Source organism: Chanodichthys erythropterus, chromosome 2, assembly GCF_024489055.1.
Source record: "Chanodichthys erythropterus isolate Z2021 chromosome 2, ASM2448905v1, whole genome shotgun sequence".
Classification (NCBI taxonomy): Eukaryota; Metazoa; Chordata; class Actinopteri; order Cypriniformes; family Xenocyprididae; genus Chanodichthys; species Chanodichthys erythropterus.
This window is the reverse complement of record NC_090222.1, coordinates 31713485-31739291: the sequence shown is the minus strand read 5'-3', so window position 1 is coordinate 31739291 and position 25807 is coordinate 31713485. Positions and strand designations below refer to the sequence as shown.

General features: G+C 36.5%; 1 protein-coding gene across 1 annotated transcript in view; it reads left to right on the top strand.

The window, feature by feature from the left end:
* The window catches only part of cpne4a (copine IVa), a 71485-nt gene extending 46413 nt beyond the window's left edge, over nucleotides 1–25072 (top strand). The window contains exons 8-16 of the mRNA XM_067396167.1: nucleotides 2959–3057; nucleotides 5249–5335; nucleotides 5629–5688; nucleotides 6930–7063; nucleotides 8239–8293; nucleotides 10464–10515; nucleotides 16040–16173; nucleotides 16254–16490; nucleotides 23659–25072. Of these exons, the coding sequence (XP_067252268.1) occupies nucleotides 2959–3057; nucleotides 5249–5335; nucleotides 5629–5688; nucleotides 6930–7063; nucleotides 8239–8293; nucleotides 10464–10515; nucleotides 16040–16173; nucleotides 16254–16490; nucleotides 23659–23790 (990 nt within the window). The 3' untranslated portion in view covers nucleotides 23791–25072. The remainder of the gene's footprint in view (nucleotides 1–2958; nucleotides 3058–5248; nucleotides 5336–5628; nucleotides 5689–6929; nucleotides 7064–8238; nucleotides 8294–10463; nucleotides 10516–16039; nucleotides 16174–16253; nucleotides 16491–23658) is intronic.
* The last annotated feature ends 735 nt before the right edge of the window (nucleotides 25073–25807 follow it).

Genomic DNA, 25807 nt, shown 5'->3' with positions numbered 1-25807 from the left:
AATTAAATGCTATTCTTTTGAAATGTCCATGCATTCATCAAATATGCATGCGGCTTCCACAAAAATATGAAGCAGCACAACCGTTTTTAACAATGAAAACTTAAATAAATAAATAAATCAGCATATTAGTATGATTTCTGTAGGATAATGTGACACTGAAGACTAAAGTAATGTCTGCTGAAAATTCGGTTTTGTCATGACAGGAATACTTTTAAAGGATTAGTCCACTTTTAAATAAACTTTTCCTGATAATTTACTCACCCCCATGTCATCCAAGATGTCCATGTCTTTCTTTCTTCAGTCGAAAAGAAATTAAAGTTTTTGATGGAAGCATTCCAGGATTTTTTATCCATATGGTTGACTTCAATGGGCACCAAACAGTTGAAGGTCAAAATTAGTTTCACTGCAGCTTCACATTGTTCTACACAATCCCAGACGAGAAATAATGGTCTTATCTAGAGAAACAATCGCTCATTTTCTAAAAAAATAAATACAATTTTATACATTTTAACCAGAAATGCTCATCTTGAACTAGCTCTCTTCTTCTTCTTCTCTATTAGAATTCCGGCAGTGTAGACACTGCTAAGTGTATTACTGCCCTCCACAGGTCAAAGTTTTGAACTAATTTTTATAAGCAATATGCTAGTTTAATAGTATATAACAATTAGTTAAAACTTTGACCTGTGGAGGGTAGTAATACACTTAGCAAATTACAGTATTATGAAGTATACTCTTTCAAAAATTCAGATAAATACAGCATGTTATAGCATCAAAACTCATTCACAAAGTTGGCTTCAATTGTTTAGCAATTAAGTTATTTTTTGATGATTTAAAAATGTATTTATTCTTACTTTAAAGCAGAAGTGTGTAATTTCTCTGCCACTAATGACACCAAACAGAATTGCCAATATATATTTATTTGTTTCCAAACAGTTATCACAAACACTTTGTCTTCCATTGGTTGGACATACAAATACTCCTGCCTCCGACTAACTGCATTAGTCTAATGTTGCTGTGTCAAGCTGGTCAGATGGCTACAAATGGCTTAGTTATAATTAGTCTTATTGCTGGGATAAAAGAATATACGTTAAAGGGGCTATATGTAAGAATTTTCACAAATGAATTGCTTTTTTGTTGCCAATGTGTGAACAGCTTGTAGCGAAAACAAGACCTTCTCCGATTTCCTAGGTTGTCTATGAAAGCCTGTAGACTAATTTTTATGTGAAGGACTGGAAAATCAAAAGAATGTGATGGTTACCTGCGCTCACTAGAGCGATTCTGTAGGCTACTGTAATGTTGTGTCATGCAAATAAAGGGGATTCATTTAAACTATAGTCTCACATAGCCAGATATATATATAATCTATTGTTTTAAATATACTTAATCAAACTATCATAACAGCGTAATTTTAATTACCTCATCTGTCCACATGATACCGGTGAATTGCAGAGCTTGTACAAATATATCCACATCATTATGATCAGATGCTTTCTTAACTGCTGCTTTCTCACCAATCATTTTTGTTGTGTTTATTTGTTATTTAGAGGAGAGTGCATAATACATGTTTACATATTCATTAGGGCTGGGCGATATATATTGCATGCGATTGTCACGCGCATTTCGCCAGTAAAGCCGGTTCCCTGATTACCGCTAAATTGCCATCACCTACTTTCAAATGGAGTGGGAATTTAATAGACAGAGCCGTAGATCACTGACAAGCCACGCAATATCGCGTTCATTATCGAAGGCGATTCATCTGCGATATGAACGCGATATTGCATGGCTTGTCAGTGATCTACGATTCTGTCTATTAAAATGCTGCTCCATTTGAAAGCAGGTGATGGCGATTTAGAGGTAATCAGGGAACCGGCTTTACTGATGAAATGCGCGTGACAATCTCATGCGATAAATCGCCCAGCCCCTAATATTCATCTAAACATCGCTCTCGGCAGGGTGGGCGGCGTCGGGATGTTTGTTAACAGTATATCGATGCAAATGTATTTCCAACTTCTTTTTACCTATAAGTAAAGAATGAAAAAGAACTTTGCTGTAAATATATTTGGGCATTGCGTCACGTTCAGTCTCTTGAACGTTACGTGTGCACGAGCAGTAACTTGCTGCCTGCAGTTCACTTAAAAGCCACTGGTGTCGCTAATTACACAGGTTTCTGAATTCTACATATACAATAGTTCCTTTAACATTAAAAATTTAGGTTTAGTATCTGTGCTTGTCCAACTGCTTTCCATCTTGCATCATAAAATTATGATAATGTGCTAACCGAATTGCTCAAGCTGAGTCCTGTGTGAATGAAAAGCACCCACACTATGTTCTGGTTTCATCTTTTACAGCAAAATTATATGTCAACCCTATTTTGTCCTGAATATTGCAGAAAACCATCAAACTTTAATTAATTTGTCATGTCACTTTATGTTTAATGCATGGATGCATGGGGCACAGTGATGGTGAGTCTGCTCCAGATCTGTATGCTGTGTGTTCGGGTTCCAGACATATCTGGTGTTCAGCACTCTCTGTGGACCATATGTAGGCAACTACACAGTGGGTTCAACAAGAGTAGATGGTGTACACATCCATCAGAATATCTTTTATTTCTGCTCCAGAGGAATGCTGAAAAAAGAAATACTATCCAATCTAGAGGCCTATAGAGGAAACAAATATATGTATGTATGTGAGGGGGAAGGGAGTGTGAAGAGAAATGAAAAAAAGAAATGGAAAAAAGCAGAATTGTAAAAGAAGTTAAATCATGCAAGAACAACATACCACTGGAAAAACACTTACAATAGGTTTTAGTGATATTTTTGTATTTAATTTATTATCTGGAATTTTAATGAAATCGATTTCAAGGATTAAGATCATGATATGGGGCTTTAAATTCCTTATTAATATCTGTTGTTTGCTTTATTCATTTTTTTGCCTGTTGTGTTCTTTCCAATCATCCAGTGTACAGTGTGGGACTGGGACTCGAATGGAAAGCACGATTTCATAGGGGAGTTTCAAGCTACGTTCAGAGAGATGCGATCAGCGATGGATGGAAGACAGGTAACTTATTAAACTTGTTATAAAAAAAATGCTGCAATTTAGCACTTTCACATCCACCACACAGAGACCATCATCTACAAACCAAGCAGCTTTTTAAATCCAACTGGCTTTATTTGAAACAGAATGATGAGTAGGAACTAGTTTGGTTTAAAGAGTAATCAGCAAAAGTGAAAGATGAAAGTGAAATGAGGTTACAAGAGGAGATCTTCATGTGGGTCACATTCAGTTTAGTTTCTTCTGTACTTTAACAGATTCTGTAGAGAATTACCTCAAGTAATTATCTCAACTGAGCTGCTGTATAGATAGATAGATATATAGATAGATAGACAGAGAGACAGACTGACTTTGAAACCAATTTTTTAAAAAGAAGGACCTGACATACACATACCATAACAAACAATTCATCTCAACATGACAGGCTGCAAATGAACAATGTGCTCTAATGGAATTTTCAGTGGAATAATTGCATAACTAGAATAATTTTAAAGCTTAATGACAACTAATGGAATGACTTTGAAATGCTATTCTGAAAGTCTGTTGCAAAACAGCATGTTGCTTTACACTTTAAAGGCATAATATGTAAGATTTTTAGATTAAAATATATAAAAAAAAAAAAACACTAGAACAATGTTATATATTTTGTTGACTTGCGTCACCTGTCAGTGATGTCATATCCATGTTACCCTTTATTTCTATTTCGTAGAAAGCATGGAATCACCAAAGACACTTTAATATATTATGTTTTTTATTAGACAGGTGAGCAACTGTTTGGATACATTTATCAACAGAAAATGAATCACGGTTTGTTTGAATCGCTTGATTTGTTGATTTACCACCATTTTACCACAACACTAACATAGCATAATCAAAGAGAGCTTTCTCCATCATACAGTATATTTTATAATCAATTGCTTGTCGTTTAGCAACACAAGTCATCCCGCTTTTATTTAAATATGCTATTCCAATATCAATCTAGATTACTGCAAAGTGCTGCAAGTCTCAAAATACCAGCTACCCAGCGAACGCACAGAGTAACGTTATAAAATAACTTGCAACACACTCTGATGTATTTTAACCATTTAAAACAGTGCTGCGTTACCCCACACTTGCAACGAAAAGAGTGGAAGCGGCTGACTGCAGCATAAGCATTATCTTTCATTAGCATTTGCTCTAGCGAACTTGTTCCACTCCCATGGCTCTTGACCCACCCTGCTTCATACTACAGTAATGTTGAGAAAACTTTAATACATTAGCTCATCCATGAACATGATTTCTGCCTGAGTCTGTCGAATTCCTTTCCATTGGCTGTGGAGCTGAAGACGACAACTCCCATGATTCCACTCTCATTCACAGCGTCATCAAGCTATGCCTTTGTTTTTAAATAAGCGACATCTAGCGGCGAAAATGACATATTGTGCCATTAAATGTCACGTAAACACACAAAAAGCATCACATCAGAGTTCATAGTCCTGCACCTGTTAGATCTCTGTGTCCATTAAATCAATCTGCACAACTGTAATTTGTTTGTGTTTTATTGCATTTCAGGACCACTATGCTGTGTAGAAAGTGGAAGCAAACTGGATAATTGCCATTTTTAAGGTTGAAAATTCACACAAAAAGAAATGCATCCTCTTTAATAATCAATAATGAGGATGTTTTTCTGTGTAAGGTGTTAAAGTGTGTTTGTGCATCCCTGTTAAACAGTCTACAATGTGCAACCTTTTCTAAACATGGCTCCATGATTAACAATTACTGCTAAAGACTTTATTAAGGCTGCATCTCTTTCTGATTTTGAAAACAATAATCCATTGTCTTTTAAGCTGTCAGTTAATTGTAACTCTGCTAAAATGCACAGCTACAGTTGGATGACACCTCGTTCTCTTGTGAAGTCCCGAACGCTCTGGGCTGGTATCTCAATACCGCAGGCATCAATACCAGACTCTGCTAATTATTTTATAACATCGCTTCCAGGCTTGACATCATTCCTCATTATTATAACTAAAATTGTTGTTTTCTGAGTCTATTGTCTACTGGAGCACTTGTTTTGGTGCTCCAATGGGAAGCGATTATGCACCATCTCACACATTCTAATGAAGCTATTTCATTGTCCAGGTTGTTTTTATCACCCACTCCAATCCGTTGTGATGAAAAGCTAATGTCTTTTTTTGTTTTTGTTTTTAAACAATGACAGGTCCAGTGGGAATGCATAAACCCCAAATATAAAGTCAAGAAGAAGAATTACAAGAACTCTGGGATTGTCATTCTGAATCAGTGCAAGGTAATATTTTCACCATAAAACGATGCTCTCTAGAGGACATCTGGACCTTGTCTCCTCCCCGTAGGCCCTGTATTTCAGTGTCACACTGTCAGCAGAGGCGTTGATGGTTACAGTAGATGGAGGTGGGAACTTCACACAGCTAGAAGTCATTCCATCCGGCTAAAATGTGAGATCCCAGCTCTGTAAATGGCCACTGAATTTGATCATAGTTGGCATAAATTAGAAGTGACGAGAAGAAGATGGCAGCATGAAAGTGCTTGAATTCATGATAACCTGTCCTTTTGTATCCACAGATAATTAAGATGCATTCCTTTCTGGACTACATCATGGGAGGTTGCCAAATACAGTTTACAGTAAGTACAGGCGGATACCACTCGTGTTTTCTTAGTTAATTTATCTGTGTTTATATCAATAAAACTAATAATCCATTATCATTTGTTTTCTCTGACATTAGCATAGCTGCCAGCTTTGTTTAATGAATTATGTTATTATTAGTCAGAGCACTCATGATTTATTATTCATTACCATGTACATACTAATGGGAACAGGGAAAACAAAAGTGTCATTCTAAATGTTCAGTTTTTGCATAATTTATAAAATAATAATTGTCTCACCTGCTTACAGCACTGTTATTTTCACCTGACACGTTTGTGCACTGTAGTGTTTCATTATTTTTTATTATCTGTCACTATAAGATCTTTCTGAATTGTTGTCATGTAAGGTCTCCTGAAAGGTTGTATAATTAGTTTCAATTAAAATGCTCTCTGGTTGTTTTTGTTTTATGAATTTATATAACATGCAGTTTTAAATAAGTGTTGATATTTCTCTAGAATGCATAATGGTAGACCTCCAGTTTTTCACAAACCTTTTCTGCTAAAATGGAAAATTTTGTTACTAAGGAGAGGGATCTTACTTTCAGGGATAGGGTTAATTAAATGTTGGTTCAGTCACTTTAGATGAATGCTCTAAAATCCATTGGGGTTCACTGGTTGAAAAATAACATAATTGTGGACTGTACTTCAACCTGTGAAAAAGCACCAACCTTTAATTAATTGTTTGAATCATTGAATTATATGATTATGTCAACATAAATTTGTGACTAATGTAGTTAAATTCGACTGAATGAATAAAACAACAGTTTTTGGGTTGTAATAGAGACTACTTAGGCTCTATTATAGGTTAGATAGGCATTTCTCCTTGATTTGGACTGTTATATCGTCCACAATTTTTGTTTTATTGGTTGTCCTCCTGAAGATGTATGAGAAACATTACTTTAGATGGCATGACCATGAGAAACAGTCAGTCAAGTGTGTCCAAACTTTTGACTTTTGGTGCATTTCTTTCAGTATATATTATTGGGAATATCGTGTTATGAAGTATGCTTAACGTTAACTATACAAGCCAAGTATATTTTATGTACATACATAGTCCCACGCCTGCTTAAACTCATGCATTTTACAGCTGTACTACAAGCTGCTTACTCTTTGTCAATACCGTTAGAAAACAGCGCTCTGTAAAGATTCTCCACATGTGGTGTATACATTTTAAGTAATTAGAGTCAAAGCTCCACTTTGATTGCTGCTTGTCTTTTCAGGTAGCGATTGATTTCACAGCATCTAATGGGGATCCGAAGAACAGTTGTTCGCTACACTACATCCACCCCTACCAGCCTAACGAGTATCTGAAAGCTTTAGTCGCAGTGGGGGAGATTTGCCAAGACTATGACAGGTGAGCAGGCTGAACAGCCAATCAAATCCCAACTTCAGCTCTCTAGGTTCTTGACTTTTTTCACACGACAGTTGTTTAGGTTCACACTTATGCAAGTTCTCTTTCTCAGAGAGTGCAGCATTTTGAGTAAAGTAGAGTCTCAACATTGGGGTTTTATTTTGAATGTGAATGTGTAGGCTGTCTAAAAAATGTAAAGTGAACGAATCAAAGGTTCATCGTTTGGTTGTTTAGCATGGTTCCAAAACCTTGTAGATGTGGATGCATCATTCTCCACTGATAGTCATTCAAAAGTAGCCATGTATTCTGACCAAAAAATATTTTTACAAGATATATATAAATATTTCATAGGATAGTAGGCGTTTTACCAGTTTTATTTTTTTTTTTTTTTGTGAAAAACTGAAAGCCCTGGAGCAAAGATGGAAGTATGCTTGTCATACATTTCCTTGCACATTATGTTATGGTGCCTTGGAGGCCAGTCTGAAACTAGTTTCCTTAGGAGGTATCTTCATACAAAACAAAGTCTGCCTCTAGTTTCAGACAGAGTCAATATAAAGATATGTGATGCCCTAAACTTCAGAGATTAAACAGATAACAAATGTTCACTTTTTTCATATGTTAATTGGAATTTTTGCAGAACATTATTTTGGTCACAATTTACTAAACAGTGGAATATGTCATTCACAGATTATGCCTGTTTTAAAGATATATTAAAGAAAGGCAAAACAAGGTGAAAGTTACATTTGGACAGGCAGTCCAAACCTTTTTTTTTTTAGACCTGTGACCTTTGCATGTCAACAGTTGATTCTTTAGAAACCTGAAGCAGTCTTTGGATAACATACTAAATCCCAGCATTTTTGACCACTGTAGCTGAGCTGCTATTTCAGCTCTTTGAAAGGTCATTCAAAAACTCATTTCCAGCACCATGTCAAGCTATGGTTTCACTCCAGAACAAGATGAATGCACATCCGTCAGGACATTTGGTTGGGATGAAATCTGAAATCACAGCGCATGCTGGTTTGGCAGGCACTAACAATAACAATTATGCAAATCTGTGTCCATTGCAAATGAGTAGTGATCAGAGCCCATTGAGAAAGGATGGGAAATTTGGTATGTAATCCCCAAGATCGTCAATTCTTGCTAGCTCTAATCTCCTGTCCGCTTTCACTTCCGTGCAGTGACAAAATGTTCCCGGCGTTTGGCTTTGGTGCTCGAATACCTCCGGACTTCAAGGTAACTTCTTTAGCATTTATAGCGATTGGGGCGCAGTGGGGTTTTTTCATTAATGGGATGAAGAGTGAGCGATGCTTCTAACTAGGCTACTGCAGGAGTAATGTATGAACTGATATCAGCAGATTCATTTCCCTGTGACAGATAATGTACCATTGTGCCAAGCTGAGAGTGTTTTATATTTATCTTAGGCTTCAAGAGTTTTTGATTAGATAGATTGAATAGCTGGATGTGCAGTCCTCACTCCAGACTTGTTAAAGTATTCAAGTATACTTTAAAGTATTCAAACATTGCTATTGAAAATCTTTATTGTTTATATGTTTATTTACAACATGAAGCGAGGGGTCTTGAATCCCCCTGAAGGGGGTATTGACCAGCGATATTGACCAGCTGAATGAACATTATCTGCTTATTTCAAGACTACTGAATTCACATAAATAAATAAATAAATCTATATTCAATATTCATTTAAGTTTGATGTATTTGTTATGTGAGAATGTGATAGCTGAGATATGAAACTAGCACAGCTATCTAAGAAATCAGATGCTTGGGGTAATTATACAATTTAGCAGTCTCTATATAAAATATTTGACCACTAAATGCAGAAACTGACCAATCAGAATCAAGTATTCCAGAGTGATGCTGATATTCAGACCAACAGCAAGATTGCATGATTGAGCAATTCATGTTACTGTCTATTTTTTGCTTTGTCAACTGAAATAGTTCCAAACGAAGTAAAAGCAGGATCAACACTGGGTTATCCGAGCAACACAAAGTACGAACTTCTGAACAAACCGGTTCTATTTAGCAAACAGGTTGAACCAGTTCACCAAATCAGACTGAATCATTTGAAACAGTTCGCATCTTGAGGTAGCAGTGACTTGATTAATGAACTGGTCTCAAAAGAGAGTAATATGTGCCTAAAACAATATAGCCTGCTTTTGCTAAATCTTTTCTTTCAATTAACCATTCTGGATCTGATTTCAAAAGCTCTGGAGTTGACATTACACTGAACTGATCTCAAAAGTTCTGGAGTCAACAGTACACCGAATGTAAGATTGATGGCAATAAACATAATATAAATTAATATAAAAATGTGCCTACCTATGGTTTTAATGTGTTTGAGTGTACACAGAATTACGTGATTACATGAAAATAACTGATCAACTATTTTTTAACTGATTCATTGAAATTATATTTCCGATCATGGTGTGTTTCATTCCTGAATGAATCAGTGTTTTAAAAGAATAGGTTGAGTGAATGATTCAGTGACTCACTCTTTAAGGCAGTCATTTGTTTGGTTCCTGAATAAATGGGGGTTATGTGCAATGAACTTCCGTATTTTGTAAAACATTTTGTAATACATCGCTTCCGTTTAGGTCTTTTGTATGTGCTTTGTTAAATATAGAGCTGTTTACTCAAGATACCTTCAAAAGAGCAAGCAAAGATAAGCAAAAATATTGCATATGCAGATTGATATCTCAAAGTTTTTATTTTTCTTCTCACTAACATTTATTTAGATATTTAAATATAATAAAATGCCATCAATTAAAAGAACTAACTAGATTTGCTGATTACCTTAAAAATCCATAGACATTGCCAATGAGTCTTGTTTTCCTGTTTTTTAATGTGATGTTCGGCATAAAGCTTATTAGGCCCTGTTCCAAATGGCACACATCATGTGCACTTGTGGAGTTGTGGACTTGTGCTTGTCCGTTAAGTTCACAAGACCGTAGGGTGTCCCATTTGTCATTTTAGGTTTCAGAAAGGTGCTTGTGAGCGCCCCCTTTGTGGCTGATATGTACTCTTGATGCACACTTTTGCCAAGCCTGCGAGCTCCGCAGCAGACTTCTATCGGACAGTCAAAGCACATTACGTCACAAAAGTGTGAACTCGGAGGAAGATCGTGACTGCTTAGTGTTTTTGAATGAAGGAGTGATTGTTTGACTCACTCATAAAAAATGCGAATTGTCCCACCTACTGGTGCATTGATGTAACTTGCAGAAAGTCCTTTTTCTGATGGACTGACTGTATATAACACTCTTGCAACGCTGCTCAGACAATCAAAATTCAAGGAACTAACAACTGTGTGATTTAATTATTCTTGAAAAGTACATTGTTGATGTAACAAATAAGAATTTTTTTTCTTTTGTTTTCTTTTTTTAATTCTCAGGTGTCACATGACTTTGCAGTAAACTTCAACGAGGACAACCCAGAATGTGCAGGTAAGATAGAGCATTCATTTCAATACTTTTCATATATGTATCCATTCTAGACTGTATTTCTTTTAATTTATTTAGTCAATACAGATCCGTTAACATTTCCAAGTGACCTTTGCCCACTGGGATTGAACTACTCAAAGCCTCAACATAACATTGGCAAAGTCAAACAGCCCTTCAGTATAGTGTTGTCACCCCACACAAAGGAGATCAATATATGCAAAGCTGAATTACAGAGCTATGCTACTGACAAAGGTGGACACATTAATGTTTAATGCTGCTATAAAATATACTGCCTGAGGGGAATGTCTGAAGGAGGGAGTCCTGGATGATGTCATCGTCACACCCTCACCTTCCCCAATAATTAGTCTCTCTGGGCCTTGACAGCAGGTAAGAATGACTGTCAGCACAAAACCAGATGTTTTAAGGCTCGGTGAAATGATTTTAGATGGTTGCATTAGATCAGAACTTCCTTTACTGGTATTTAGGGTGTTATTTAATATTGTAGGATACATGTTTACATATTTTATTGCAATTTGTTAACACTCTGCTTTTTATTTTACTACCCTCTGCTGCAAAATCAAGATTGTTTTTAGAATGTAATGTCTTGGTAGGCTTGCATCATCACAACCTGTTTAAAGTTTGAAACTTATGTCTCCTAAAAGGGTGGCTGCTATCATAAAGTAAAGATGAAAATATGAGAACAATGAGTGCTAGAAATACAGAAACAGATGGGAAAGTATAAAGTAATATAAATGATAATTCTGTTATTGATATTGCGTAGCCCTGCCGAGCTACCTATGCATTTGAATGCAACCTAGCTCTCTTTGGCATGGTGTTACCTTAAAAGTCAGGTCAGAAGTTTCCAGATTAGAGAAGGTCAGAATCCAAATTATTGGATTTTGAATTTAGTTTGCTTCCAGTTTGTTTTATACCTAGCTTTTCTATCATCCCTGTCTTCGGCCATGAGCAGGATAAATTGATCATTGCTCCAGTGTATTGGTGTCATTTGATTTCCCTTGCTATTTCTGTACCACCTCTATCAGCGCAGACACACCAGGGTGGCGCCCAGAATGAGCACAGACCACTGAGCTTTTGATCAACCAGCCAGGCCTGTCTCTTCCAGGAATAGCAAATGGCTCACAGCCCCACCAGGACACATGCCAGCCAATCTCCCCCGAGCAGAGAGCGCACCTTTACGTCCTGGTATTGTCTGGAAAATCCAGCATGACAGTAATGCGGTTCCGACAAACCTGGACTAGACACACCGAGCTCTTGGATAGGGTGAATGACATTGGTGTGCAATTATAAACAATTTCTACTTTCTAAATATTGACAGCCCGTTGTAGACGAGCTGTGGTGAGGCGTCTAGAGAGCACAGCGGTTTGCTTTCCATGAAAGGGGCCAATTTGCAGTCTTCTCACTCTTCCAAAGTCACTCTTTTGCCAATGGCAAGCTTTTAAAAAGTTTTGCTCATCTTTAGACCTTTGAGCAGTGTAAACATCTTGCTACAACCAAGGGGTCAAGGTTTGACTGGTTAGCATTCTGAATTCGTAATTACATTCTGCCACTACTTTTTGTAAGGAACATATGTCACATATTCAAGTCACACATTTAAGTTGAAATAATAATACTGTAGTTTTCTATCATTTTATTACATTCAATTTCTTTTACACTATCATTCAAAAGTTTGAGGCTGGTATGAGGTCTCTTATGCTCACCAAGGCTTCATTTATTTGATCAATAATGCAGTAAAACAGTAATAAAGTGAAATATTATTATAAATTAAAATAGGTGTTTTCTATTTGAATAGAAATGTATTTAAAATGTTAGCTTTCACTGTCACATGATCCTTCTGCTGCATTCACGCCATAACTACTGTAAATAAGAGATGGCAATCCGTCATGTTCTAACCAGAGCTGTCAGTCAGTCAGAATTATTCGTATCCATATCAATCATATCAACACCGAAATTAATCTGTAGCAGTCAGGTACAAGCTCTCTAAGTTGTTTACATTCATTATTATTGTAATGTTATGTGCTTCGAGACATGAGGTAGTTTAATGCCGCCTATGGTGACGCTATGGAGAGCTGTGTGTTTGTGTGCGTTCAGTTTTTTGTAGGAGGCGTGGCTTTGGACAGCAATTTGCAGAGAAGGTGGGATCATATTCTTTCAATGCTAGCAGGCTAATGTTACCAGTTCCCAGATCACCTACTGCACCTTTAATTTATTTTTAAAAATTTGGACCCCAAACTTTTAAACATTAATATATTATTTTCACTTCTGTCGCTTACTGTATTTATGCATATATCTAACAAACACTTTTATCTTATGTAAAGCAAACCTTCATTTGCTTTACATTTGTTCTCTGTAAGCTTTTTAGTCTATAACACCTTTAATATTGAAATTTTAGCAAGAAAAATTCAAATTTTTTCACAAATTAATTCATTTCTATTCAGGGTTTGGCATTAACTTTTTTGCTTACCAGCCACTGTGGCAAGTGGTTTTCCAAAGTTACTAGCCACTCAGCATTTTCAGATTTTCTCAGCATTTTTGCCACAATTTGACATCGATATACACATGCGTTTTCTTTGTTTACATGAAAACTCGCCAAGACTAGCATTTTGATATTATTTATAAGCAGTGAAAAGATAACTCTATTTAGTACTGAGAGTTGACACACAACTCCAGATTAATATTATTGTATTATTATTATACAATATTATTATATTTGTGTGTCAACTCGCTGTCGGAGAGATGAGAGAGCGAGAAAGCGCAGCTGGTATTGTGTATCTATTCTCCAGAAAATGCGTATTGGAAGTGTTTCAGATATTTCAGTATTGATAGGTATCAAAAAATTCGATATTTGTGACAACACTACATTGCACTTAGTTTATTATTCCAGATGCCCTTTTAAAATACTACAACTGAAAAATGTATATAATTTATATAAAACTCAACCCACCAAAGTAGCTAGAAGTGCTGAAATCCACCCGCATTTGGCAGGTTAGCGAGTGTTAAAGTCAAAGTTAAAGTGTTTTGGCTTTTAGTATGAATATGTTAGACTTACTGTTATCTACTGTTATCTAAGCTGGTGTGCTCCAAAACAATGACAAAATTCGTACTTAGAAAATATAAGAGTTCAAAACTCACTTCCGCCAATATGGATTAACGATTTTGATGACATCATACTGCACTTCAGCTTCTCATCAGATTTTCTGTCCAATCAAATGCTTTCTAGAATCTGAAGTGTCCCGCACCCTACATTATAAATAGACGCTGAAGCTGTGGCTGAAATCGGTCACTTGTTCACACATTTACTATTTTCTACATGGTGACTGACACATAGGATAGGGAACAGGGATAGGGAACAATTCAGACAGCGTAAATATGCTTTCCATCGAGGCGAATTAAGTCTGGTTTCACGTTAGTGTCACGTGAACCGTCGCAGCGTGCACATTCTGCCCTTGTTCAGAGACACAGAGTGGATCATATGCCCTGTCTTCCTGCTTCAGTGGGAATCACGTCAACACATTGAATAATGCTGCGCATTTCAAGGCACTTCAGTCACCCTTTAATGTCAAGCCCTGTTCCTATTTGTGCTGACATGTTTCACACTGACATGCCCCTTTCAATTCAGTATCATCTAGAATTCAGGGTTTCCCACTTGGTCGCTTTATAAATATGAAATTTCTGACAAGGCCACAAGGATACCCATGATCAAGCATGTGGAACACTTCTGGGGGTCATGTGCTAGCCAAGCAACTGGCATTGAGATTAATGTAATGTATTTTTTTCCCTGGTAGTCCTCCTTGGCTGAAACTCACCAGAACACATTCACACAAGCTACTGCCCTGAGGAGAATTAGACTGTAATTAGAAATGGGGTAATAAGGCAAAGAGCTCACTTAGCTGATTGTTGACACTCTGCAATGTGTGTGTGGTTTTCCCTGAGCGATTGTGGGACGGTTCACCTGTCCTAGGTGGAATTCCCAATGTGATATCACATCTAACAACATTTACAGCTTTCTATTTGAGGAGGGTGATGGAGTTTCATGAAACTAACATCACAGGCAAACACAAGGCCACATGCACATCACAGGGTGAGACATTTTCACAGCAGCAGTGTGAATTGGCCTAATTTCATGTCACTGACGATGCATGAAGACTTGGAAGGTGTTGTGATGAAAAGACGTCAGCAGTAGGTTAAATTCAAACCATTTAATGTCTTCAGCATGACAGATCCTTTAAAGAGAAAGTGCAGTGTGTCAAAGTTGAAGAGTCTATTAGGGTCCAGAGCATCTTTGATTCCTCTTTGCGGGAATCCACTGATGCGATTATGTCCATTGATCTCCAGTTTGAAAGTCCTCTTATCTTAATTCTGCTGCTGCACAGCATGGCATGCTTTCACCTTTGAGCGCCTGTTTGTGCGTGTTCAAGCTCACAGGTGTTAATTAAATGAAACAGTTGGAGACGTGTTGAGGAGAGACAGGCTGACCTTAAAATTCATGCTCACAGAGTCAGTAAACGGCATTACTGCTTCATTGTGAAGATTGAGCCTTCACTGATAAGTTTACATAGCCCATGCAGAATCTTTAGAAAAAAATAAATAAAAAAAGATTAAATATCAGTGTTATTTTAGTTTAACTGATATATACTATTATATGTTTTTATTAAAGTCCCTTGTAGTCAATTATTTTATCCCTTAAAACTCATCTTTGATCACCAAAATGACACATTTAAAAAAAATTCAAGTGAAAAAAATGTTCATGCCTTAAAATAACTTGAATGTAACTCTACAGCCTTGCCTCATTTAATATACACGGATCAATGAATATGCAAATTAGCCCCGCCTCCACTCGTTCACGCCACCTCAATTATGAATTGGTAAAACGCCTTTGCAAAATGGTCTGAATCCACTTGCATTTGTTTGAACTGCAATCTCACTGAATCACCTGAAGCGATTTCTCAGTAAAACAGACAGTATCGAGAGAATAAGCAGCCGTTTTCCTCTGTGAACTTGAGGCAAATGGATGTATGACAATTTCGTTGCTTTTTGGAGTTAAAAAAAACAAAAAAACATTCAGATGAAATCTTGCAGGTGCCCGTGCCTTCTCCGTACATGAAATAAATGCACATCCTTGAATGAGCGCGGATTTCCAGCGTATTTACTTGAACTTATCAGGTAGGCTAATATCTATGGTTTGATCCATTCCAGGTGGCCAAAATCAGAATTTATAATGGACTGAATAGCTCTCTCAGAACTTGAACACACTGACTGAATATGCTCATGAATCACGGTCACACGCTCAGAGCAATATTGTTTTAGCTATGTTTTATAGTTTTAAAATATTTCAAAGGGCAAAAACATGAACTTTATTGGCTTTACTTCAAGTCAGCTGTCACTTTACTTTATATATATATATATATATATATATATATTTTTTTTTTTTTTTTTTTGTTAACGATAGTAGTATGTAGTATGTACTAACCTCCAAACAGCTCCAGACTTTCCTTCTTAATCTTTGCAGGTATCCAAGGTGTGGTAGAGGCCTACCAGAATTGCCTTCCTAAGATTCAGTTGTACGGTCCTACAAACATTGCTCCGATCATCCAAAAAGTGGCCAACTTTGCCTCTGAGGAAATGCACACCAAAGAGGCCATGGTACGTGTTTTTCTACTCCATCATCTATTTCATCTCTAAAGTTTCTTTTGTTCTAATTGTCCTTTCTTGCCTTGATGCAGCAATACTTCATCCTACTCATCCTGACGGACGGTGTGATCACAGATATGGCGGACACCAGAGAGGCAATTGTCCACGCCTCTCACCTGCCCATGTCTGTCATAATCGTGGGAGTTGGAAGTGCAGATTTCACTGACATGGAGATGCTTGATGGTGATGACGGAATCCTTCGTTCACCTAAAGGAGAACCAGTGTTGCGTGACATTGTACAGTTTGTGCCCTTCCGTAACTTCAAACATGTGAGTTTACATCGTGTTTATATAAGAATTTGAGTGGGATGAGAGTGATTGCTTGTCTTCCTAAATTATGTTACTTTACGTTCAGGGTGTCACAATTGTAAGAATTTATTTTAATTGCAAAATTATGACATGACTTGTTTTTTACTTTTTTCTAAGTTGATGTAGTTACATTGTTCTTACTCATGTACTTGCTATAGAGTTATGATTAGGGTTAAGTTTTGGTTTAGGGTTACTTACTTGAAATGCATAATTTAGTGTACTTATTAAGTACATAGTAGTAGCATGTTAAAATAAAGTGTTACCCATGATTTTAGCTGTTGGACACAGTCGAGAAGGTCAAGACCTCTAAAGGTGGAACAAGCCAAAAATCCCCTTTTAAGGGGACAATGCAGACATTTAATGCATTTAAAACTAGCTAAATATCAGATTGTTGTTTTTTTTTAGATAATAGTAATAATAATAAAATAATTATCTATTATTTTAGATAATATGTAACATATCTAGTAGTTTCACAGCAAACATAAAACCGTGATAGTTATCTAAGATATCCAATTTTTTTTGTGAAGTGTGCCTTATTTTTGAAAAGTGACTATTTATGTAAAGATTGCTATTATTTTATTTAAATTATCTTTTATTTATACATTTTTAGTTTTAATTTTTGTTTTAAGTATTTTATGTGCTTTTTAATTTATTTTTAGCTTTTTATTTCAGTTTTAGTTTTCGTAAATTGAGTACTTTAGCCTAAATTTTATTTATTTATTTTTATTCATTTTATTTACATTTTCATTTCAGTTGAAGTTTTTCATTGAATAATTGTAAATTATTTCAGCTTTATTTCAATTAATGAAAATTATTTTTAATAGTTTCAGCTTTAGTTAACAATAACAACAATGCATTTAGTATTATCGCAAAAGGTCCAGTGTGATGGTAATGAGAACTGTTTGAATTATAAGAGACACCCTCAGCAGGATCAAGGTTTAGATCACTGAAATAGCAAATATTGTTCATGTCTATTTACTAGTTCTGAGTAACTGATGTTTCAAAGCTAAAGAGATCTATTCATGCACCACGTCTGAGCTCCCTTTACTTGGAGTTGGAAGTTAAAATGATTATACATGCAGCTAAACTGTAGATCATGCCCTTTAATCAGTGCATTGCTATGCAGAGGTTTTCATCCAGCATCTTCAGAATGTCTGAAGTACCTCTAAGGAGAATCTCTCCTGGTTAATTACTCCCTCCTTCCTCCTCCTCGCTCTCTGTCTCACATTTCCCACCCAGGCTCTGAGCAATCTAATAACCTTTAGCTTGACTGCTCCATTAATTACCACATCTACTGCTGGTCCCTGGTGGAAAACAAACCACAGAATGCAGAGAAATGTGTTGACTCTCGAGTGGGCTAACTAGAGTGAAACAAACCAGTATAGAGGGTTGTGTTTTTTAATGATCTAGAAATTATATATACTCAACAAGAATTAAATGGACCGTAAATGCATTTATAATGTTACAAAAGATTTTTAATTTTAAAAAAGCTGTTCTTTTAAACTTTCTATTGATCGAAGAATTCTATTGATCGAAGAATCCTGAGAAATAAAGTTTTGCAGTTTCCACAAAAATGTGTAAATAATTAATTTCTGAAGGATCATGTGACACTGAAGACTGAAGTATTAATGCTGCAAATTCAGCTTTGCCATCACAGGAATAAATGACATTATAAAATAAATATAAACATATATAAAATTTATAATGTAATAATAGTTTACACTTTATTTTGATTGTCCACTTTAGTCACTTTACTAACTATAAGTAACTTTGCAACTATGTCAGCTAACTCTCAGTATTAGACTGTTTGGTTAAAGGGGTGGTTGCATGCGATTTCACTTTTTTAACTTTAGTTAGTGTGTAATGTTGCTGCTTGAGCATAAACAGTATCTGCAAAGTTACAGCGCTGAAAGTTCAATGCACACGGAGATATTGTCTTTTAAAGTTATGGCAGTTTATTGCCTACAAAAACGGGTGGTTTGGACTACAACGAGCTTCTTTCCGGGTTGGTGACATCATAAACCCTTGCTATTAACATAAACACTGCCCCCGGGAACATGCAACAAAGTGGGCGAGGCCATGTGGCGCAGCATAATGAAAGCGGAAGAGTTGTTTACACCGAACGCGAGCTGTGCGACGCGATGCATCAAAAGATATAGAACCCATTATTATCTGTGATATTTTCTACACTGGATGCGGTGCTGAAGACAGCTTCCAGAATCTACACGAGTTAAATGCTGGATTTACACAAAGACTTTTACTGAAAGATGAAGCAGTTCCCACTTTAAAAGCAGGAGCTGCTGTTTATCAGCCCCAAACTGTAAGTACGTTTTATTGTTTGTCTTTTAAACGTAATGTTATAGTTCTGTTGCTATTTTTAATGCATCTAGGACGTATACAAAGAGCAACTCGTTTTTGCTAGCCAGTTAGCTAAATTCTAGTGCAATAAACACCAACAAACTTCTATGTTCATAGACAAACATTTGTTCATGCTATAAATTAAACGCTACCTTTACAAAAATGCGACTACTCAGGCATGTATTTACTACAGTAAAGCTTTAATCAGGATAAAACTGTATATTGAAAGCTAACAAACAGCAGTGACAGCTTATCTAAACACTTTGACACAAATACTAAATGAAATACCATTCATAAACATCCTTCAAAAGCCGCGATTGAGGAGGTTCTACTTTTTCCTCTTCATCTGGGTCTGATTTGGCTCAATTTGATACAGCAATGTAGGCGCTATTATTTACTTTCCACCTAAGTGCGTAACTATGAATGGTAAGGGGCGTGGCGTTTCCGGATGCTTCAGCGAATCACGACAGACTGGGCCAGTAACCAACCTGCTGACCAATCTGAGCACATTGCGTATGTCGGAGGGAGTGGCTTCATAGAAGCAGGAAGTCAAACGAGCCGTTCATATGACAGTGGAAACAGAGGTGTAGAATTAAGATAAAATATATGAAAAATACAGCATTTAAAAAAAACCGAAGCATTAAGACATGTTAAACTGTGCACCCAAAACACAATCAAGCCTAGAAAATAAACATGTAACCACCCCTTTAAGATTTGGGTTAGTAGTTGACATGTACTTGCAAAGTTACTTATAGTCAGTAAAATGTCTGTTGGGGGAGCATCAAAATAAAGAGTTAGCAGAGAGCAGACAGTCTTTTTGCAGTTTAATATTCACAGACACTTTTACAACACAATTAGAATAAAGAACATAAGAATAAAGAACTTACCTTTCAGAATCCTCAGCTTGATCAAGTTGATCCTCGATTTGAAACGGAAACCAGTCGTGCTCTTCATCTGAGGTAAATTCTTCCAGCATTATTCCTCACCGCATCTCAAAAAGATGAAAAGTAGACCTACATGAATCTGACTAAACTTGATGTGTTTTTTTGAGTTGATCCGGGAGTTGACTTCGCATGGATCGCCTAAGAATTTGCCTTTGAATAGTGCGTGATCTCCGTGGGTGTGCCTGCATTAGCGGATAATGAGGTGACTCGCGAATGACTGACAGCTCTCATTTTTCAGACAGATTACATAAACAGAGAATATTTGTTTTCGATTTTACTTACATTATTTAAAAACTGACATTTCAATGTTTCTTTAGACATATGTCTCATGTTTGTGTGGTAAGTATTGACTAAGTTACAGTTCATTTTCTGACGAGTATCAGAATGGACTTCATTGAGAGAGAGACGGCAGATCGCGCATCATGTTAGTTAGGGCCCAAGCACCAGTGGTGTGAGGACCCTATTGTAATTGCTTGGTCAATTATTTTTGAGGCCATAAACATGCTTGAAAACTCATGAAAGTTTGCACACGCAGAGTGCAATATAAAGGCCTACTGTAAAGGCTTTTGCGACATTAAATTGCGATTGGCTTGACAAAATTCGATGTTTCGCCATGAAACAGGAAGTTGTTGTAACTTGGGCATACAGTGTCCGATCTGCCCCAAACTTCACATGTTTTATTAGTCCTGACCTGAACACATCTACATGCCAGTATTCAGTTACAGTCATAGCGCCACCTGCGGGCAATAGGAAAAGTCACGTTTTACACTGTTAACTCCTCGTTGAGATTTACCAGAACAACATCATATTTGGTCAGTCTAATCTTAAGGCCTTAATGATGAAGTGAAGTACCACTAGTATCATGAAGTACCAAACATACACGTTAAATCATGCAACACTCTGCTAAGTGCTAATGTATGTGATTAACGCCATGAAATAGGAAGCTGTTGTAACTCAGGCATACAATGTTCAATCTGCCCCAGGCTTCACATATTTGAGAACAGTCCTGCCCTGAATACATCTACATGACAATATTCAGTTATAGTAATAGTGCCACCCACTGGCAACAGGAAGTGATGTGTTTAACACTGTGATGCACTACTAGCAACATAATAAAATTGCAATTGAATACTAAACATGCTAAAAATATTCTAAAACATGCAAGCAACACTTAGCTAAAGCATGCTATCGTCATGAAACAGGAAGTTGTTGTAACTCAAGCATACAATGTCCAAACCAGTGCCCTGGCCTGAAGACATCTACATGCCAAAATGTAGTTATAGTCATATCGCCACCAGCTGGTAGCAGGAAGTGTGGCAAATACAAATGACTGACATTGTCCTTCGATATTTATATGCTTAAATCCATATTGCCCACCGCGCATTTCATCGCTGCTTGTAGCTTTAATTTTATTTATTTTGCAAAAAGCACAACATTTAGATTTTATTGTGAGTTACACAAATAAAAGAGGACATTTCACAGTTTGGAATGATGTATAACTCTTATCTGTATGTCCAAAATCGGCAGAGTATTTTGAGTCTCTTTCGCACTGGTAAGAAAAAAAACTAGGTGGTATCGCTGCCGTGACTGCCGACCCCAGGTAGTTAAGCAGACGGTCTACTAATACTCTAATGAGAGTTAGTTGACATGAAAAGTTACTTACACTGCGTTCCAAATTATTATGCAATTGACATATCAATAAGATTTCAGTACAATAAACATTCAGATTTTAGTTTTTCTAAGAAAATGTTTGTTTGTTTATTTATCCATGTCTTTTTAGATAACTGGTATCAATCTCAGACAAAATAATTTGCCAGATCTATGGAAACCCTACTTAGAGGTTGTTCCACATTATTAAGCAAATCACAGTTCTCATGCAATATGGGAGGAAGAAAGATCTTTCTGAAGATGAAAAGCATGAAATGGTGCAATGTTGTGCAAAAGGCATGAAAACAACTAATATTGTGTGAAACTGAATGGAGATTATTGAATTATCATAAGATTTGTGAGAGATTTAGAGCACAGCAGAACTCGGTCAGATAAAGGCTTTTTAATGAAAGTTCCTGTCAAAAAATGTATTGTATTAAAAGGGCAGCTATAAAAAAGCCAGTGTTGAGCAGCAAACAGGTATTTGAAGCTGCTGGTGTCTCTGGAGTTTTGAGATCCTCACCATGCAGGATGGCAGTTGTGCGTAAAGATGCATTTTAGACACCACTAACCAAACCTCACAAAGAGACACATTTAGAGTGGGTGTACAAATATATTTTCAAACAGTTTTATGGCTGTGGTGTTTTTTTGCAGCATGGGATAGTGCATAGTGCATTGTATTTCAGAAGGCACTATCCTCCTTTTTATATCATAGCTGAAAATGGCCAGTTTTGCAAAAGTCATTTTAATACCCTCCATCTCACTTCCCAATATTCCAGCCCAAATTATCACCCGCCAGCTCCTTGCTGACGTCGCAGTCTTGTTGGAACGTGGTGGCCATTCACCAACCATCCAGAAATCCATCCATTTAGATCATCCATTTTAGTATCGGCATTAGTCAGTGAATAAAACTATTTAAAAATGAGTCTTCATGTATTTCTAAACCCACTGTAAATGTTTCTCTTTGTGAGGTTTGGTTTGGAGTGGCTGAAATGCATCTTTACGCACAACTGCCAGCCTGCATGGAGAGCTTCTTGAGACTCCAGAGATACCAGCAGCTTCAAATACCTGTTTGCTGCTCAACACTGGCTTTTTTTTTATAGCTGCCATTATTATACAATTACTTTTTTTGAAAGGAACTTTCCTCAATAAGCCTTTATCTGACCGAGTTCTGCTGTACTCTAAATCACTCACAAATCTTATGATAATTCGATAATCTCCATTCAGTTTCACACAATATTAGTTGTTTTCATGCCTTTTGCACAACATTGAACCATTTCACGCTTTTCATTTTCAGAAAGATCTTTCTTCCTCCCCATATTACATGAGAACTGTGACTTGCTTAATAATGTGGAACAACCTCTAAGTAGGGTTTCCATAGATCTGGCAAATTATTTTGTCTGAGATTGATCCCAGTTATCTTAAAAAACATGGATAAATAAACAAACAAACATTTTCTTAGAAAAACTAAAATCTGAATGTTTATTGTACAGAAATCTTATTGATTTATCTCTTGCATTATAATTTGGAACGCAGTGTAGAGTTATTAAAATGCCTAAAGTGAACCATCAAAATAAAGTTACCTAATCATATTTCACAGTATTACTGTTTTACTGTATTTCTGATCAAATGCTCCAAATGAGACTTCTTTCAAAATCATTTTAAAATCCTACACTTTTAAATGGTAGCGTCAATAATATCTATATTAAACATATTACAACAGTCAACATACAGAACACAGAATGAATGAATCTATACATTTGACATGGCATGTCTCTAAATGTGACAGAGTGTCCATAGAAGCCAAAGTGACAGTTTATTGGGATCCTCTCGGGAGAAAGTGCCAAGGCTTGTTTTCTTTCCAGACTTATACTGTATTGATGGCCCCTGATAAACAACATCAACTCAGTTGTGTCTCCGTATCTGAGAATCTCCTCTTATTAGAATCCATCTAATTGGCCAACAGGGGTTGGAGGGGTTTGTCACGTCTCCTTTGACGTGGGCATCCTCTGATTTCCTCTCAGCTCCTCGAGGTGGTTTGAGTCACTTTTGAGGATGTTTTTCATCATTGTGCATGTGGGTTTCAGCAAGTACAGTATCTTCACACATCATTAGTGCAGGACCAGATGGCGAAATGGATAAATGGCCCTGCAAATGTTTGTTTCTGTTCTTCTTCTCAGGCCTCTCCTGCTGCTTTGGCAAAAAGTGTCTTAGCCGAAGTCCCAAACCAGGTGGTGGACTATTACAACAGCAAGGGGATCAAGCCCAAGTGCCCCAGCGATTATGAGTCTTCCAGGACGTTTGGTCACTGAAGCCCCGAGCTATTGCTCATTTCAAAAACTAGCACGTTTCTGTGAATTTTAAACCTAATTCCTGTTCTACTTTGTTTTGTTTGCATGCGTAGCCTGTGTGGCTTGCATAGGTGTTGCAATGCTACCGTTTATATTATGTACATGTGTACATGTACAGACTTGAGGCCCGTTCACACCAAGAACGATAACTATAAAGATACGTGTGTCCACACCAACGAATGTTAACGGCCTGTGTATTCTAAGCTTCAAAGTGTGTACAACATGTTTTTGCTGTTCTTGTTGCATTTACACAGCTTTAACCAGCAGATGTCCTTAGCATGCTATGTTTTGAGTGAATAGCTAGTGTAATCGATCTAACCTAACAGTGAATTTAGCTGACAAAGTGGAATAAAACCAACGCCTAGTCTTTTTCACTTCAACTTCAAAGGAAGCAAGACAATGTTGTCGAAACTAGCGCTGGATACCCGAGGTAATTTTATGTTACATGTTTGCTGGCATAATGATCTTATTGTTATTACTTCTCGATTGTTTTCCATTTATCCATTTTCCTTAAAGTATCAATGAAAAGGGTGTTTGACTTGTCAAACAGTGTTGGCTTTTTCTGGATCTCAGCGATGAACTTTTCCGCAATGTCGTCTGCCATTTTAAATGCACGAGCGGCCCTTAAATGAGAATGGATTCTGATTGGCTGTCAGTGTTTTATTGTTCAGCAGCTGAAAAAAAACGTTCTGAAAGTGATCCCAACGATATCGTTTCTCTATATCGTTATTGTTATAGATGTGGTGTGGACAGTGCTATTCTTTTATATTTAGAACGATTTTTAGAACTATATCTTTATTGTTATCTTTATAGTTATCGTTCTTGGTGTGAATGTGCCTCTACAACTATGAAGAAAGCAGAAACTCAAGAAGTTCTACTGATTTACGCATGATGACTGGAATTAGTTGAAGAAATACATGGATTATCTGTTGTTTTCTTTTATATAAAAGTTTACTGAGATTTTGCTAAATTTCGTAATGTTCTTACATTGTAAAGCATTTTGGATCTTAGAGAATGAATAGCTACTTGAATTAGAATATCTGTGGACATTCAGGCTTTCTTTCGGTCTCTTTTTTTGTTCTTTTTTTGCAGATGCAGGGCCAGATGCATGATTGTATTTTGCATGTTGATAATAAACCAGCCTCGTTTTTTCTATCGGTTCCTTTTGGGGCCAGTGATATGAGTTCATGTGAAGCTGCTCTTCTGACCTGTCCACAAATAATTCTTTAGAATGAAGTATTTTTTGGTAGTTTTAAGTGATGATGTAACAGATTGTTTGAAAATAAAGTTTGTGTTATGAATGAATTTTTGTGTGGATTTTGACCAATGCAGAAGCAGCCAAACAAAAATATGTTTAATTGATGTTTTGATAATCAAAGAAATGCTCACCAAAAATTAACATTTTGTAATCATTTTACGTAATAATTTACTTAGCAAATATGGTCACACTTTAGTTTAAGGTCCAATTCCCTTAAGACATTTGCCTTACTAACTATTAATCAGCAGTGATTAAAAGTATAAGTTAGTTAAGTTTAGGTATTGGGTAGGATTAAGGGATGTAGAATATGGTCGTGCAGAATAAGGCATTAATATAGTGAGAATTGGACCCTAACTAAAGTGTGACCTTATTGGTAAGTAAATGATTACAAAATGTAAGTTATTAGGTATTAGTCCATAAGTGTTGTTGTCAGTATCACTCTTTGTGAACTTGTTTTGGTTTCCATGGGAAATATAAATGAAATAAAAGCATATTTATGTATCTATCTATCTATCTATCTATCTATGTATATATCTATGTATCTGTCTATCTATCTATCGAAGATGATGGAAACAACAAGACTGATAGACCACTACACTGTTGAAAAAGCACTTTATAAGTTGTTCTTTTTTTTTTCTTTTTTTTTACAAGTGATACACACTTTCTAATGAGATTTCCAATTGTCTTTGCAGTAGGCAGTTCTTCAGTTTCAGACTTCAC